We start from the raw sequence: 13,902 nt of genomic DNA, 5'->3' as shown, positions 1-13,902 counted from the left end.
ACCCATTTTTTCCAGCATCCCTAATATCTTATAAGTGCAAATCCAGCCATCCAGCCAAAATACGCTCATTTAACCTTTTGCTTTATAAATGTACGTGTATGTGCACGTGCGCATATGTGTACATATGTATGCAAAGCAGTGTAGATATGTTCAGGTACCCATCTGTAATTGAGTGCCAGTTCAGTGGGTATGCTTGCTATGGCTGTTAAATTAAAAATGGAGTGTGCTAGCTGTAACCAGCAGATTATTCGGTGAGCAACATGCTGTACCATGTTTTAAGTCAGGGAAGAGAATGCTTTTTTACTGACTTACTGAAAAGTGCCAAATCACACTGAGAAAGCTTACAGAATCCAGCACAGGGTCGGGCAGGGGCTTCCTTAGTTGTTGGGCAACTTGGGCTGTTTTACACATTGTGGCACCTCCAGTCCCGTGTGCAAGGTCACCTGCACAAAGAAGAAATAACACGTAGATTCAAAACCGAGATGTCCTCAGCAGAAAGCAGTTGTGAAGGCCAAGAACAAGTGAATTACAGGGGAAGGGCTGTGGGACTTCGGGTCCAGGTTTAAGTCATCAACAATGTTAATGGAGATGATATTGAGCCCCTGCAATACACAAGTCTCCTTCCCCCTTCCCTCCTGAACACCTCGGGGTCTAGAAGCCAAGTGTCCATACCTCTTCCGTAATCCAGCCACCAGCTGTAGGTCTCCAGCAGCGCTGCTTGCTAGACACAAGATGGATGGCATCTTTGTGTGAGGGACCCCAAGTACTTCAGGACTGGGATCACACAGTGGTGCCCGTATACCAAATATAAGAAAATCCTTTTATCTTTGCTGTCCTGGCAGGACAGAGCACAGGACATTTTGGTGCTCCTTCTATATCCTGACATCTCTACAAGGTCAGGGTTCCCACACAGATGTACCAGAGCACCATTCCACAGCAAACACAAGCTTAGTCTCAGAGTTTTCCCTTGTCGGCCATGCTCTGCCTTAACTCAGCTGCCCTAAGAAATGTAAGCCAGGTACTTAAAGGATGTAGGTAGCTAAAACTGAAGGTAGGTTGCGAGTAAAAATCCGAGTTGAATAGAGCAGTGAGGTGCCTAGAGAAGTGCTTATGTCTTCCACTTTGGTGCATCAAATACAATCAAGCTATGAAACCTCCTTGAAAGACTTGGATGCCACAAATGCTAAATGTTCATGCACTAATAAGGCCATGCGAGGTTTCTGGTTTAAAATGATGAGAGTTCCACCCTGGCTGCATTGGTCCTGTCTGACCTAAGCTGACCTCCTTCAGCCCTCAGGCTCCTGGATGTTTCCATAGGTTCTCCCCTACACTACACCCTCTTTCTAGCCATATGCAGTGGTCTTGAAGTAAAAATGCATTATATTTAAAGAAGGTTCCTCCAACAGGAGATCCTCTTGAGAACAGAGAGCAACCTCCAAAATTCAGAAAGAGCACGAACCAACGTGCTGCCTGGCTCTTCTCTGTTGCACTAATTCTCTAACCTACATTGATTTTGCTCTCCTTAACACTGTGCTGCTCACATTTCTGGCTCTTGCCAATGTTAATAACCTCCAAATGTAAGATCTAAGAGGAATTAGGATACTCATGTTTTTTTAGTCAAACTGGCAGAGGAAGCAAACCTCAGCAGCACTGCTTTCCAAGTGGAGCATTGCAGCAAAATAAGCATAGGAATTAGTGCATGCAGGTACTTTTACTTGATTTTACAGCATTAGTCCTCACATCTGCGAGGCAAGGCAGAAGGTCAAATGCAGTTTTCCAAAAAGTGTTAGTAGCCTAGGTGTCAGTCTGAGAAGGAAAGAGCCCCTGTCCATACCGACTACCTACAGATGTCGTTAGCAGCCCCAGCAGCAATGGCCAGTAGCATACAATTGCCTTCAGGTGAGAAGGGTAAGCTGGACCGAACTGCAGCAGACTTACCTGGACGTTTCGATTGAGGCTCAACGCAGGCATGAAGACACCCTCGACGTTTTCAAACGCTGGAGGCCCTTGCTGCTGCCCATTTATGTAAAAGGTCAGGTTGTGCTTGTTCAGATCCAGGAGAACACCAACAGTGGCACCTTTGGAAACTCCTCCTTCAGTCCTAAGGTACAAAGAGACCACACTGGTGGTGAAGGTAGCATGCTACACCATGGCTGCTCTTTCAGGGACAAGGGCAATGGGAGAGCAGAGCAGCACGGTGAAATGATTATCCCTGCGGCACTTGGCAGTGACTGATCCACACCTTTATCTGAAGCATATGTACCACGTGTGGGAGCTTAGTGGGGGGATCCTAAAGAGAAATCAGGTCCATCTCTCCTCTGACTGCGATCTAAGAGCTGAAAACAGGGTCCAGAGCTAACAGGTCCCCTCAGCTGCTGAGAGACGGGCAGGTGAGCAAGTCAGGTCAGTACGGAGCGTGCGGGACAGGAGTCCTGGAGACACGGCTCCTCAGAGCATCCCTGCTATAGTGAAGTGATGCACAGCAGGGAATGAAAAAGCAGGAAGCTGGTTTCCTAGGTGTTCATTTCTAATCATTATGCCTGCTACAGCTTGAGACTCAGAATTCCAGTTCGAGTACTCACCTTAGCATTCCCCTAAGGGGACCCAGCTTTCCAGAGACATGGGAGCCAGCACAGGTACAGCAGACAGTGGTTTTGGGGGAGGAAGGGGAGTTGGGGCTGGTTAGGGATAAGCGTAGCTCTCTGACAGACAAGGTGCTCAGCTATAGGACTGGGAGCTGTTTCAAGTGTGCAGGCACGGTTATTAATATCAGTGATAATTGGTTGTGTCAGGAGCAGCTGCTGAGAGCTACCATGGTATCAGAGCTTGCCAGGACAGACTCAGCCAGCCATTACACGCTTGAGCAGTTTGACATTAATGCACTTTGATTTGGGGGTTAGTCAAACCCAGTATTACTTTAAAGAGCACCCAGCAAAAAAATCTACTAGATATGCAGATTGGCCACAGGCACTGCTACTCTGCTAATATTATGGGGGCTCTGTGATGGATTTACAGCCTGACACAATTTATTCAGGGTAAATCAGATTTCAAATAATTTGCAATAGGAAAGGAAGCAGCTGTCTTTTGTCCCACGTGCTCCCCTCAGGCACACAACATTCACAGGATTAATGCGATTCTAACATAAAATTTATCGCAATAGGTAGGCAAAATATAAAAAAAAAAGGCGCAGCGGGATGGTCAAAATATGATTAGGAAGAATATAGTGCAGAGTGAGAAATTTTCGTCTTGTCCACTAGGTGTCATAAACAGGTTTCCTTTAGATTAAATGTGGCACACGGCATTTCCTCTGAAGGTAAAGGGAGTTTCATCTGTGGCATAATTATAGAATACTATTCTGTCTTCTTCATTTAAAGATCTTCAAACAATAATAGTATAGCTGAGAATCACGAATTGACTCTGAGATGTGTTAGATTTCAAACTTTACCATTGTCAGGTTCCTTTTATTTGCTTTCTGGTCCTATGAGTATTAATAGGTTTCTCTTTGAGCTCTTCTCCAAAACCATAAAGTAAATTATTTTCCCACAAAACTTAAGATGCTTACCTCTCCTCAGTATCTCAGTATCTAGACTGTTTTTATTAAGAGCACTCAATCATAAAACCTGTGATGAGATTGTGGGAAGCACCAGTACTATGATCTAGAGCTATTTACAAACAGATTAGACTTTTTTTTTTCCTTCTCTCTTTAGGAACAGCTTTGATTGTAGGGCACCATGTTTTATATCCTGCAGTGTTTTAAAATAGATTTTATGACATCCTTTTAAAGGACATTGATTCTCTTATGGCAACAGAAACTGCAACTTTGCCTTTTTGAGATTATTATGCTCTTTCCTATATGATAAGCTAATTTGCTTCTTGTGGGCTAATTAGCTGTGTGCTGCACAGTGACATTGAGTGACTCCTCTGCAGCCCCCGGGGACAGCCCTGCTGAAGAGGAGATAGATGCTGCCTGCGAGACGAGTGCTAGACCCAGCTGATACCCCTCCAGGGGTATGGGGCCAGAGCAGAGGGATGGGGACCCTCTCCCTTCCTTGCTGCCACAAGGCTGGCAGGACTTCAGCAGGTAGATTGTTCCGTTCCTCGGCCACCACCTCCCCACAGGGAGCATCCAGCTCTGGCAGGACGAAGGCAGGGCAAAGGCACTTTGCCGTGCTGCTTCTTCTGAGACTGAACAGCTGCTCTTCCCCAGCATCCCATGATTTCTTTGGGAACAGTACTTTGAGGACTCCAGTGCTTTTTGGACTATTGTCACGGTCTCTTCCTTTAGGAGGAGACGTGGGAGAGTCAAAGTTTCATGAGCAAACTTATGCAAGGCATTTTTTCACTCTTCTGTACATCATTTTGACAGTATTACAGGATAATTTTTCTAATAAATGCCTTAGCTGCAATAAAAGAAGCTGGCTAGCTCAAGAGACTCCAACTGATGTTGATGTCTTTCCTGGTACACTTCTGTCACAGCATGTAAAAAAGCTGCTACTTTACTGTAATGCATTTTTTTAAACTACTTAATGACAGTTACACCATAGGCCCCTAGTAATCTGCAGGCCATGTAAAAGGAAAATACAACTGTTTGTTACAATACTTCTTCAATAAATACTTAGCATTCACTAAATGGTAATTTAGTTTTGAAGTTATGCACCACTCTTTCATTATTTCAAGTAAATCCCACTTCTCACACCTCTTTTCTCACAGTCATGCACATTTTTATTTCTGTGTGCAATGATTAAGTCCTGAGTGTGGAAGTGCTGGGTGGAAGCCTGGAAGGTCAGAGTACAGATGGGGGAATTTGGCTACCGTGACAAATGCCTTTGCCTGTGGTGGTGGAGGCTGTTATTCTAAGATGCTTTCAGCAGCAGCTTGGACAATGTGCAGAATAGGACTGCATGGATTGGCTTGAGCAATTAAAGATATTATTATTATTGAAAAATAAAGTTTAACAATTTATGAAGTCTTTAATAAACTGAAGAATTAGTTTAACTCTCTGTTAACAGTATTTTAATCATGAGCTTTACAGTAACTTTAGAACTTCATCACACCTATTGTCGAGAACAGTATTTTTCAGTCAATTATAACATTTTTTGTGTGATGAAAAACTTGTCTTGAGGTCTCTGAAATCAGTGAAGAGACTCTCCTGATCACAGGGGGCTTTAAGACTGCACTCCAAATTCTCTACATTTTGACTTCCCATTGTCTTTCAGTATCAAACATCTCAGTGCAATTTCAGTCTCTTTCTTTACATAACCATGTAGTGGCTAGAGTATCGCCTATAGCACCAGGTACTCCTGCTCTTGGGAACTTTGCCAAGGAATGGATCTATTGCAATGAATGCCAGTGCCTCTTAGCAACAGGCATGCATCATCTCTGGTGTGAACTGATTATTTCCAGGAACAACAAGGCTGAAAGGCACCTCATAAAGCTATATGCCTGCCCTAAAATGTTTTCTTAAACAGTTTGCTCAACCTATTCTCAAAGGTTCCCTCTGGTTTTGATAGCATTAGAGTCTTCTGTTCATGCCTCTTCTTCCAGCATTACAGAAGGCATGCTAGTTTTTAAGGATGTAGACAGGTCCAATTTTGTATGCTGTGAGTGAAAGGAACAAGAAAGTACTCTAAACGTGACAGGTCCCATGAATAGGTCTTTCAAGCTCCACCTCAGCTTATCCTCAAAGCTAGTCCTTTATTTATTGCCCTAATTTATTCTCATCAAGATTAGGAAACATGAAATGATTACTAAGATGTAACTTCCATCACAATAACATCCGAGAGGCCAAAAGCTGACAATAATTTTCCTTTGGACTGTGTTACTGTGCTGTCGTGCACTTGTGTCCAATGGGGAAAAACAACTAGGCAGCAATAACTGTTTCCACAAGACTGTTACAGCTAATGAGTTAAAAAACTGACCTACTTGACTGTCATGGTTAAAAATATAATGCCTAGACCTAATTTCATTGAAGCGCATGTGATTTCATAAGACTACATGCCCTTTACAAGTGTACTTCACTTGAACAGATATTCCACGGGTCTATCTATGCCTTGGATGTGCCTGCAAAGCCTTTGTGTTTTATCTAGTAAAAACCGGGAGACTACCATCAACAGAAAGCACTTAGTTCTCCTGTTTAAGCAGGATGATTGGAAATCCAAAGTGTTTCCACCGTTTGAGCTTCCCAGAAAAAAAGTGCTTGCTTAGCTCGTGTGGAGCATGCTGAGGACCAAATCCATAAAATAGGTTTCTGGGACAGTAGTACACAGAATCATTGCCAGCTTTTTTCCAGAAAACATAAGCTGTTTCACAGAGCGTTAAAATTAATACAGCTTAACATTACTGCCACACTAAATCGAATCAAGATGTTAAAGGGAGAGAGACCCTTTTGATGATACATTTATTACACTGATGTCATTTTACTCTACATTGTCTTAGGACATGATCTAAGGTCTTTGGAGCCATGGAAAATTTTCCAATTGACTTCAGATAGCTTTTGATCCAGCTGTAAGGTTCTTCCACCTGTCTGTAAGGAACTGCAAAATCAAACTATGCTTCAAACAAAAATTCCCAGCAATTGCAGTATACTTACTTAAAATACAAGTATGCTTTAGAGTATAAATGACTATTCAACAGGAGACATTACAACCAGCTTTAGGATCCAGGGCATGTTGGCATGAACTTATCTCTTTAAGGAGATAATACCTGCACTTGAGCATTTTAAAAATCACTGCAAGCCTTTCTTTTAATCATCTGGTATAACAGAAACTCTTCAGTGCAATGGCTCAGTTGGATGGAAGCTGTCACTTAGCCCTTACTGCCAAACAGTCCCCTGTGTCCTGATCACCCTAGGTGTGACCTAAGGCATTACCTTTAATCAGCTTTCAGGACTGGCAATAAACACCTGTATTTTGGACAGGTGCCCACCAGTGCTTTGCCTAATTATTGTGCAACCCTGCAGCCAAGAATCCTCCGAAGGAAGAGACTCAACCACCTTTCCCCGCCATGCTCCTCCAGCAATGAGAGAGAAATCCTGCATCGCAGTGCGCTGCGCTCCTGTCTGCTGATACCATGGGTGGGATGTGCAATAATGGGCTTAAATCACTCCAGGGGAGATTTAGGCTAGATCTTAGGAAAAAAACTGCTAACAATGAGGATAAAAAATACCAGCACAGATTGCTGAGATGCAATCGCTATCACTAGTGATTTTTAAGAAGGAATAAAATAACTACATTTAGCAGGGAGATGGACTAGATGGCTTGCTGAGACCCCTTCCTCTGATGCAAAGCAGAAAAAACTATCAGTAATCAGAAAAGCATGCAAGTGTCACTTACCGATTGGTGTGAGAATTGCAATGCATGAACCAGCTGCGGTTGTTGTCAACGTACATGGCCCATGCCTTGTCATCCTTGCCTAGCATCATGTCCTTGACGACATTAATCCTGGCAATACCAAAGGCTGGATCCGGATGGTTGTCATACCGGTCCACATGCAGTTCCCAGTAATGCACGCCCTTGGAGAAGGCTGCTGTGCCAAGAACAACCCGGTCATCGTAGCTGTTGCAGGTAGCAGTCTGGTTGTCATTTGACAGCACTATGTCTCTGTGAGCTGAGGAGGGGTCGAAGGTGAACCACGCCACTGTGGAAGGGGAAAAGGAAAGGCAGGATTATGGCAGAACGGGCTGTGTTCAAGTGTCGTCTGCTTTACTTCCATCAGGAGAATGAGATTCTGCCTTCCTAAAGACCCCGCTGCACTTCCAGGTAATAAAGACACCCTTTCCTTGTTACTGTAAGCAGCTACACAACATCATTGCTTTGAGCTGGTACCCTGCTCTTTTCCAGCTCAGAAGTGCCTTATATTATCTGTGCTTGTTCCTCTGAACGTAAGCTGCCAAGGGCACTGACTTTCTGTTCTCACACAGTAACAAGAAAGTCACTGAAGAGACAAAGGTTTCTCCGTGATATGGAAACTGCTCACATGGGTGAATTAGTTCAGGACCACCTTTAATGGAAATGGAGTTCCACTGTGTCCATGCTGACTTCAGTGTTTAGGACTGACTTCACTAGTTTATCAAAGGAAGAAAAAAAGGAAAAAAAACCCCACCAAACAGGAAAAGCTCTTAAAGTATAAATATTTTACACTGGCCTATTTTGGCAACACAGCATAAAAGTGGAAGTGATAATAGCATGCACTTCTTGATTCATTACAATATCATTAATGAAGATGAACTTCTTGTAAGGCCCGTATGGATGTCAAATATAATTACAGAGGAACGAGCATGAATTCCCATCTCTGTATTATCAAACCTTGCTGTGAAATTGAAACAGTAGTGAAGAAAAAGGCAAATTCCAAAGATATATGGAGAAGTGGAGACAGAATGGCACAAAAATATCCTGTGTGTTGCATAACTGCTTCTGTACACCAAAGCAAATAAGAATCTTAGCTAGACCCTAAACTTCTACAGCCAAATAAAATTGCATGATGTGAAACCTGAAGTGTCACTGATAATGGAAAATCCCCAAGAGTGCTAGGAGGAAAGCTCAGTCCCTGTGCACACGCACTTCCCGGCTTCACCACCGAGATGATCCAAAATCTCCATGCCGGTAGCTGCCAAAGGTATTAGTGGGTATAAAGGGATGCAAGTGTCCTGCCACTGAGACCTGCAGCTTTTCACTTAGAAACTAGCAAAAACCCAACTCACCATCTGATGTCTGTAAAATAACTGTCTTGCTGTAAGGACCAACTCCCGATGAGTTGAAAGCTTTGACTCTTGCGTTATAGGTACTGTTGAAATGAAGGCCATCGATGGTGCAGAGAGTCTCCTTGCCAACATATACTTCCTAAAGATTCCGGAAAAAAAAAGGAGAGAGAGAAAGAGGGACATAGTTTACCTGTTTCTCTGTGCCTTGTGCTCATATGTTAAAGACTTCTAAATATAAGCCACAAGTGAACAGCTTCTCACTGCTTCCCAGGATGTCGAAGTTATGCTGTTATAACACGGTCAGCCGCAGCAGTGGAGACATCAAGAATGGTTAGCAGTGGAGACACTAAGGTGAAGATGAAGCTGGAAGGCTACAGCAATAAAGGGCAACACAGAAAGACCTTAATTTTTATCCTCTTTTCCTAAACATCTCCTCCAAAACACTATTTTGGATAGTAGTCCCAGTGCCTGACCCACTGTGGCCATTCTTATATTTACGTAGGACCAAAAAAGGGGGGCATGGAAAAATAAAAAAATCAAGTAAGCTCAGTTTTATTCTGTTGGAAAGGTTGCTTTGTGCCTGTGTTAAAATACAATTTTGAAACCTGCAAACACAGAGCCAGAAGAAACTGATCTCCTAAAGATTAGGCTCACATGATGAAACAGCAACTACACAACAGAGACATCATAAAAGTCTGCAAAGATTTGTTGACCAGCAAGCACTTGTGTAATGTGAAATATTTCAGGAGGAGAAACATCTAGGCAGGCTAATGAAGAGGATCAGTCAGATTATACAGTCTATGATGAACTGAAAGAAGCCTGGAAACTTCGTGTTTGTTGGAAAACTGAACAGAAAATGACAGAAAAGGAAAAAATCCTTTCTTGGCAGTGGGTTGAAAGCCACAATTCCTTTCCACCTCCGATTTCTCCAATTCTGTGAAATCCATAGGTTTATGGTAGCAAAGGCCCTAAAGAGCTTAAGGCTGTGACTAAGCAGACCACTCAGGCCCCAGTTCAGTTAAGACACTTACATATATGCCTAAGAGCAGTCCTGTTGATTAAGGCTCTTTGATATGAACCTAAAGTGAATTAAGTATGTGATGAATAAGAAAGGGATTACCTAAGTTTACAGCAGGTCATGTGTTTGTCCGCTTTGCTACCATGGTGGCTGCTACAAATAACGAAATCTCTTGGGTTCTGAGTTAGCTGACGATCTTCCATGGAGAGAAAGAAGAGTTTTAATAGAATAGCTTAATTTATCTCCATGTCATAACATACGCTGTCTGTGCAAAAAGTTGTATTTGTAAGACAGCTCTCACATTTTCTAATCCACTTCATATTTTTATCACTGTTCACTGCTTGTGCTTATTCAGATTGATGTTCTCTGCTATGATGGGAGACAAAACCTGTTCTTTAAATCCACCCATTGAATACTGGTAAAGTGCAGTCAGTGTCATTGCTTTCAGATACATAATCCTTCATGAAAAGGGTCAGCAAACTCTTACTGAAATGGCATTGCTGAGAAGCCTGCAGTTTATCTTTCAACGGGTAAAACTGAGGGTGTTACTACCACAGCAAGAAAAGCATTCCCCTGAGAAGCTGTCAACCTAGATTTTTAAGGATTGAGATGGTTTTGTATCTTTTTCAGTCCAAAATCTTGACATGGCAGCACTGGCAGCCCTAAAACCTTTGCCAGTTACAAAACCCCACCCCCAAATGGGCTTGGATCCGCACCAGCCTGAAATCTTGTTTATTCACAAGTATTTATTTAGATCTGAATAGCACCTGAAAAGTGCTTATGCAAGACACTGGAATTCATTACACCTTGTTCCTAACTCTTCATTCATCATGCACTGATAACACTCTTACCTACTAACAGTAATCCTACCGGCAGTTCCCAGCAGCCGTTCACAAAGGTACATTTTCCCCCATTCAGTACTGGAGACCAGCCTCTTCAAACCCATGTGAAACAAGGCTTGGACCAAGGAACTGAGGAGAAACACAGTGCCCTCTTCAAAATACCCTGTCAGTATTGCTGTCTCTTCTAATGAGGGGCATCCAAATCAGGTGCCTTCGCTGGCTATGGGGGCAGCCCTTTGGCACAGGGAGGCAGTTCCTTAGATGGACCCATGCCAGGCCATTTTCAGTTTGAGAAATCTTTAGGTTTCCAGTGAGAAGGCAGTTTGCAGCTCCTGATGAAATGCCATCACATGTTTTTGGCAAAATTTCCCATTTGTGAAGAGAGCAGCTGTACTCCACAATGACCTCCAGAAGCTTTCAAGGCACTAGTCCCTAAGGAATGCACGGGGCCAGCCTGGTTCTGCAGCAACAGGAGCATGAAGCCTGCCTGAGAAAGAAGGGTCACAGCTTCCAGCAGGACTGTGGCTGGCAGAAAGCTGATTTAATTATTTCCATAGTTTGTTTATTGGGATGTGGTGAGAAAGGACAGGAGCCTTTAAGTACCCTGTACCTGCAGCGAGGAGCAAGCAGTTGTGGCATCCCCCGAGGGTCTGGAAGGACAGCACTCGGGATGCCTTCCCATACTTACCAACCCCATCACAGTGTGTCTGTGGAAAGCTTTCACCAGCCTTGTCTCATCCACTCCCAGAGAAAAGATTTAGAAATCCCGTATTTTTGTGCAGGAGCCCATTTTTACTCAGAAAAACAGGAAAAACTGAGTTGCATTTCTGGACCAAGAATCTCAGCTGTTGAAATGGGGTGCTATGGACAGGTGAGAGTAGGGCCTTCAAAGAGACCTCTGTTTTGTGGAATGAACTACCTTCAGCTCCTGTAGGCTAGTAGGGGATTTTCTGCTCAGGGACCTCAAGGCCCTCTTTGTCAGAGCCCTGAGAATAACCTCAACCGAACTTCCTACTCAAGGGGGTCCTTTTAATAAGCAGCATCTGCACTGCTTTCCACATCCACTCAAGGGAAGCAGGGATGTTTTGACAACCTGTATCTTCCCCACTCCCTCTCCCCACCCTCAGACAAACCCAAATCCATATCCTGAGGAAAGTCACATACAAAAAACCACAAATAAATGCTGAATGAAATTCTTACTCGGAATTGGCCACCGTCTCCATCATCAAGTTCCAAGATATAACCCTCCACCGGGTTGTGGCTCAAAGGCGGCATCCTCCAGGCCAACGTCACACTGTTGTTTCTGGTGCAGCACTTCTCCAGCTGCAGTAATGGGACAGGTGGCACTGTAAAAGGAACTGGGTACAGATTAGTGTCACTCTGCCCTACCCCATCGGTCTGTGCCACGAGCAGCACGGTGACCGCTCACCTCCCTCCCCTCGCAGGGGGGTCAAGATGCCTTAGGAAGAGGATCTGTTCCCTTCCTTGAAATGAAAGGCAGCAAAAATGATATAATAAAATGTCATTACTCGGTTAGACAAATCATTCAGCTGAAATACGTGAACAGCAACATATCTGGACATGCTTCTGGTGCCTCATAAGAACTACGGTCTGGGGACTTCACATCTGGTTTCTTTCCCAGGGGTCAATGGCTGGAAGAGTTTTTTCTCATGCTAGAGCACTTGGCCCCCGCTGTCCCCAAAAGGAGAGAGGGAGCAGGGGTGGCAGGGGGTGTCTTGGACCACGGGGTGGCACAGGAGATGATGCAGTGCTGCCAGGAAACCCAGCTCATGAATGAAGAATTGGGTTATTAACCGGCAGAGCAGCCACTCATCTCAGCACGGTGGCGAGATAGAGCCTGAGCTCCATCGACAGCAGAAAAATAATTCTTTACAATAGTTGGTTGTTTTTTTTTTTAAATCTAATGTAACACCCCATCCCAGTTTTTCATCAAAACCACCTTAGATATGTTATCTTTATGGCAGCCATACTTAAAAGAAACTGTTGAAGAAAATTGTTCCATTTGCAAGTTTTATCTAAATCCTTTGGTTCAGGTAACAAAAGGAACTTCTGCACCACAGGAGACTGCTTGTGGCTCTCTCCTCTTGGAAATTAAGGGTGCAAAGTTATCTACCAACATGCCTTTTTAGTGACTCACTCAGGAGAAACATCAAGAGACTGTTGACCAGACCAGCATCTTAAAAATAAAAATAAACAGAGTAAAACATTCAGCCATGCCTCTGTGGGAAAGAGGCCTCCACCACACCTTCTCTGCTAAACAAAACTAAACTCTCACTGTTCACTCTTTGCTGGAAATTATAAAGTGAAAATTCAGTCTTCTGGAGAGATCTGGCATGTATCTTAGGCACTGTTGAAATCGCACAGGTTAAGTGGGGTGTAAGTGATGCATATACCCTGCCTGGTCCTCTGCCCCAGGCTGAATTTCACCGTTCAGGATAATTTCTGCAGAGGTCGACTGTGTCTTACAAGGAGCTGAGTTCTCTGAGCGTTCATTGACTTAGCTCTTAACAATGTCAGTTTGCTCTTCTTTTATCTACTCTGCTTTGAGCCTCTAGTTTATTTTCCTCCGTCTGCATGAAAGCTAAGCCCTTGAGCTGTTCCTTTCGTCCTATTTTACCTCACCAGATAAAAGAGGACTGTTTGCGTTTTGTGTGCCAAGCAGTCTGTGGGAAAATGGATGCTACCGTGTGATGCGGCTAAGGCTTCACCCCCACTTTGGAAGTGACACAAAAGTCAACATCACACTTGTGATAAACAGTGCAGAAGGTACTGCGGCTTTCCGCTGGCATTATCCATCACTGCAGTGAACGCAGATGGTTGGTAGCCCGGAAGAATGACTGTGGTCTGAAACAAAAGAGCTTTATAAATTAGCTCTTGAAGGTTTTTCTGCAAAAAGAGCCTTGTTCCTTTTCCCTGATATTTAAGGATGATTCAGAGGGTGTCATAAATAAAAACCTACTTGTTTTTTCACATGGAAAGTTCAGACTTTTCACTAGGAGAAACTGTGTCTAGAGAAGTAACAGAAATGTGACATTACAAGAGTAAAAAACCTGAAAATGAGGAATTCAGAGGTAATGGGATTTTTTAAGTGAACCATTTTAAGTTCAGGGTTTTGTCTGCGTTTGTTAGCCTGTGTATTTCCAGTGATTGATGAGCCCAGGAGAAGACAGGGCTGTATCAGCCATCCACACTCCTATCACTTTAGCAAACTGGTTAACCATCTCAGGAGGCATTTGCTGGGACCTCCCCACTTCTGAGACTCCTCCTGGCAAAACTGGATGAAAACCCAATTCCTGAAGTTTACCAAGTGGAAAATAGACAAC

The 13,902-nt window shown here is 43.6% G+C and overlaps 1 protein-coding gene across 11 annotated transcripts in view; it reads right to left on the bottom strand.

The window, feature by feature from the left end:
* Positions 1-345: 345 nt before the first annotated feature.
* TRIM67 (tripartite motif containing 67) overlaps positions 346-13,902 on the bottom strand; it is a 33,156-nt gene continuing 19,599 nt past the window's right edge. For 4 of the 11 annotated variants that reach the window (XM_075042070.1, XM_075042071.1, XM_075042076.1 and 1 more), the window contains 5 exons: positions 11,759-11,904; positions 8,699-8,837; positions 7,332-7,635; positions 1,939-2,101; positions 346-443 (listed from right to left, as the gene is read on the bottom strand). In XM_075042070.1, coding sequence (XP_074898171.1) covers positions 378-443; positions 1,939-2,101; positions 7,332-7,635; positions 8,699-8,837; positions 11,759-11,904 — 818 coding nt within the window. In that variant the 3' untranslated portion in view covers positions 346-377. Of the gene's footprint in view, positions 444-1,938; positions 2,102-7,331; positions 7,636-8,698; positions 8,838-11,758; positions 11,917-13,902 lie in introns of all 11 variants that reach the window. The other 7 variants (XM_075042074.1, XM_075042075.1, XM_075042077.1 and 4 more) reach the window with 4 other exon arrangements.

The sequence above is a fragment of the Buteo buteo genome, chromosome 12 (genome assembly GCF_964188355.1).
Source record: "Buteo buteo chromosome 12, bButBut1.hap1.1, whole genome shotgun sequence".
In the NCBI taxonomy this organism is placed as follows: domain Eukaryota; kingdom Metazoa; phylum Chordata; class Aves; order Accipitriformes; family Accipitridae; genus Buteo; species Buteo buteo.
This window is presented reverse-complemented; position numbering and strand designations above follow the sequence as displayed.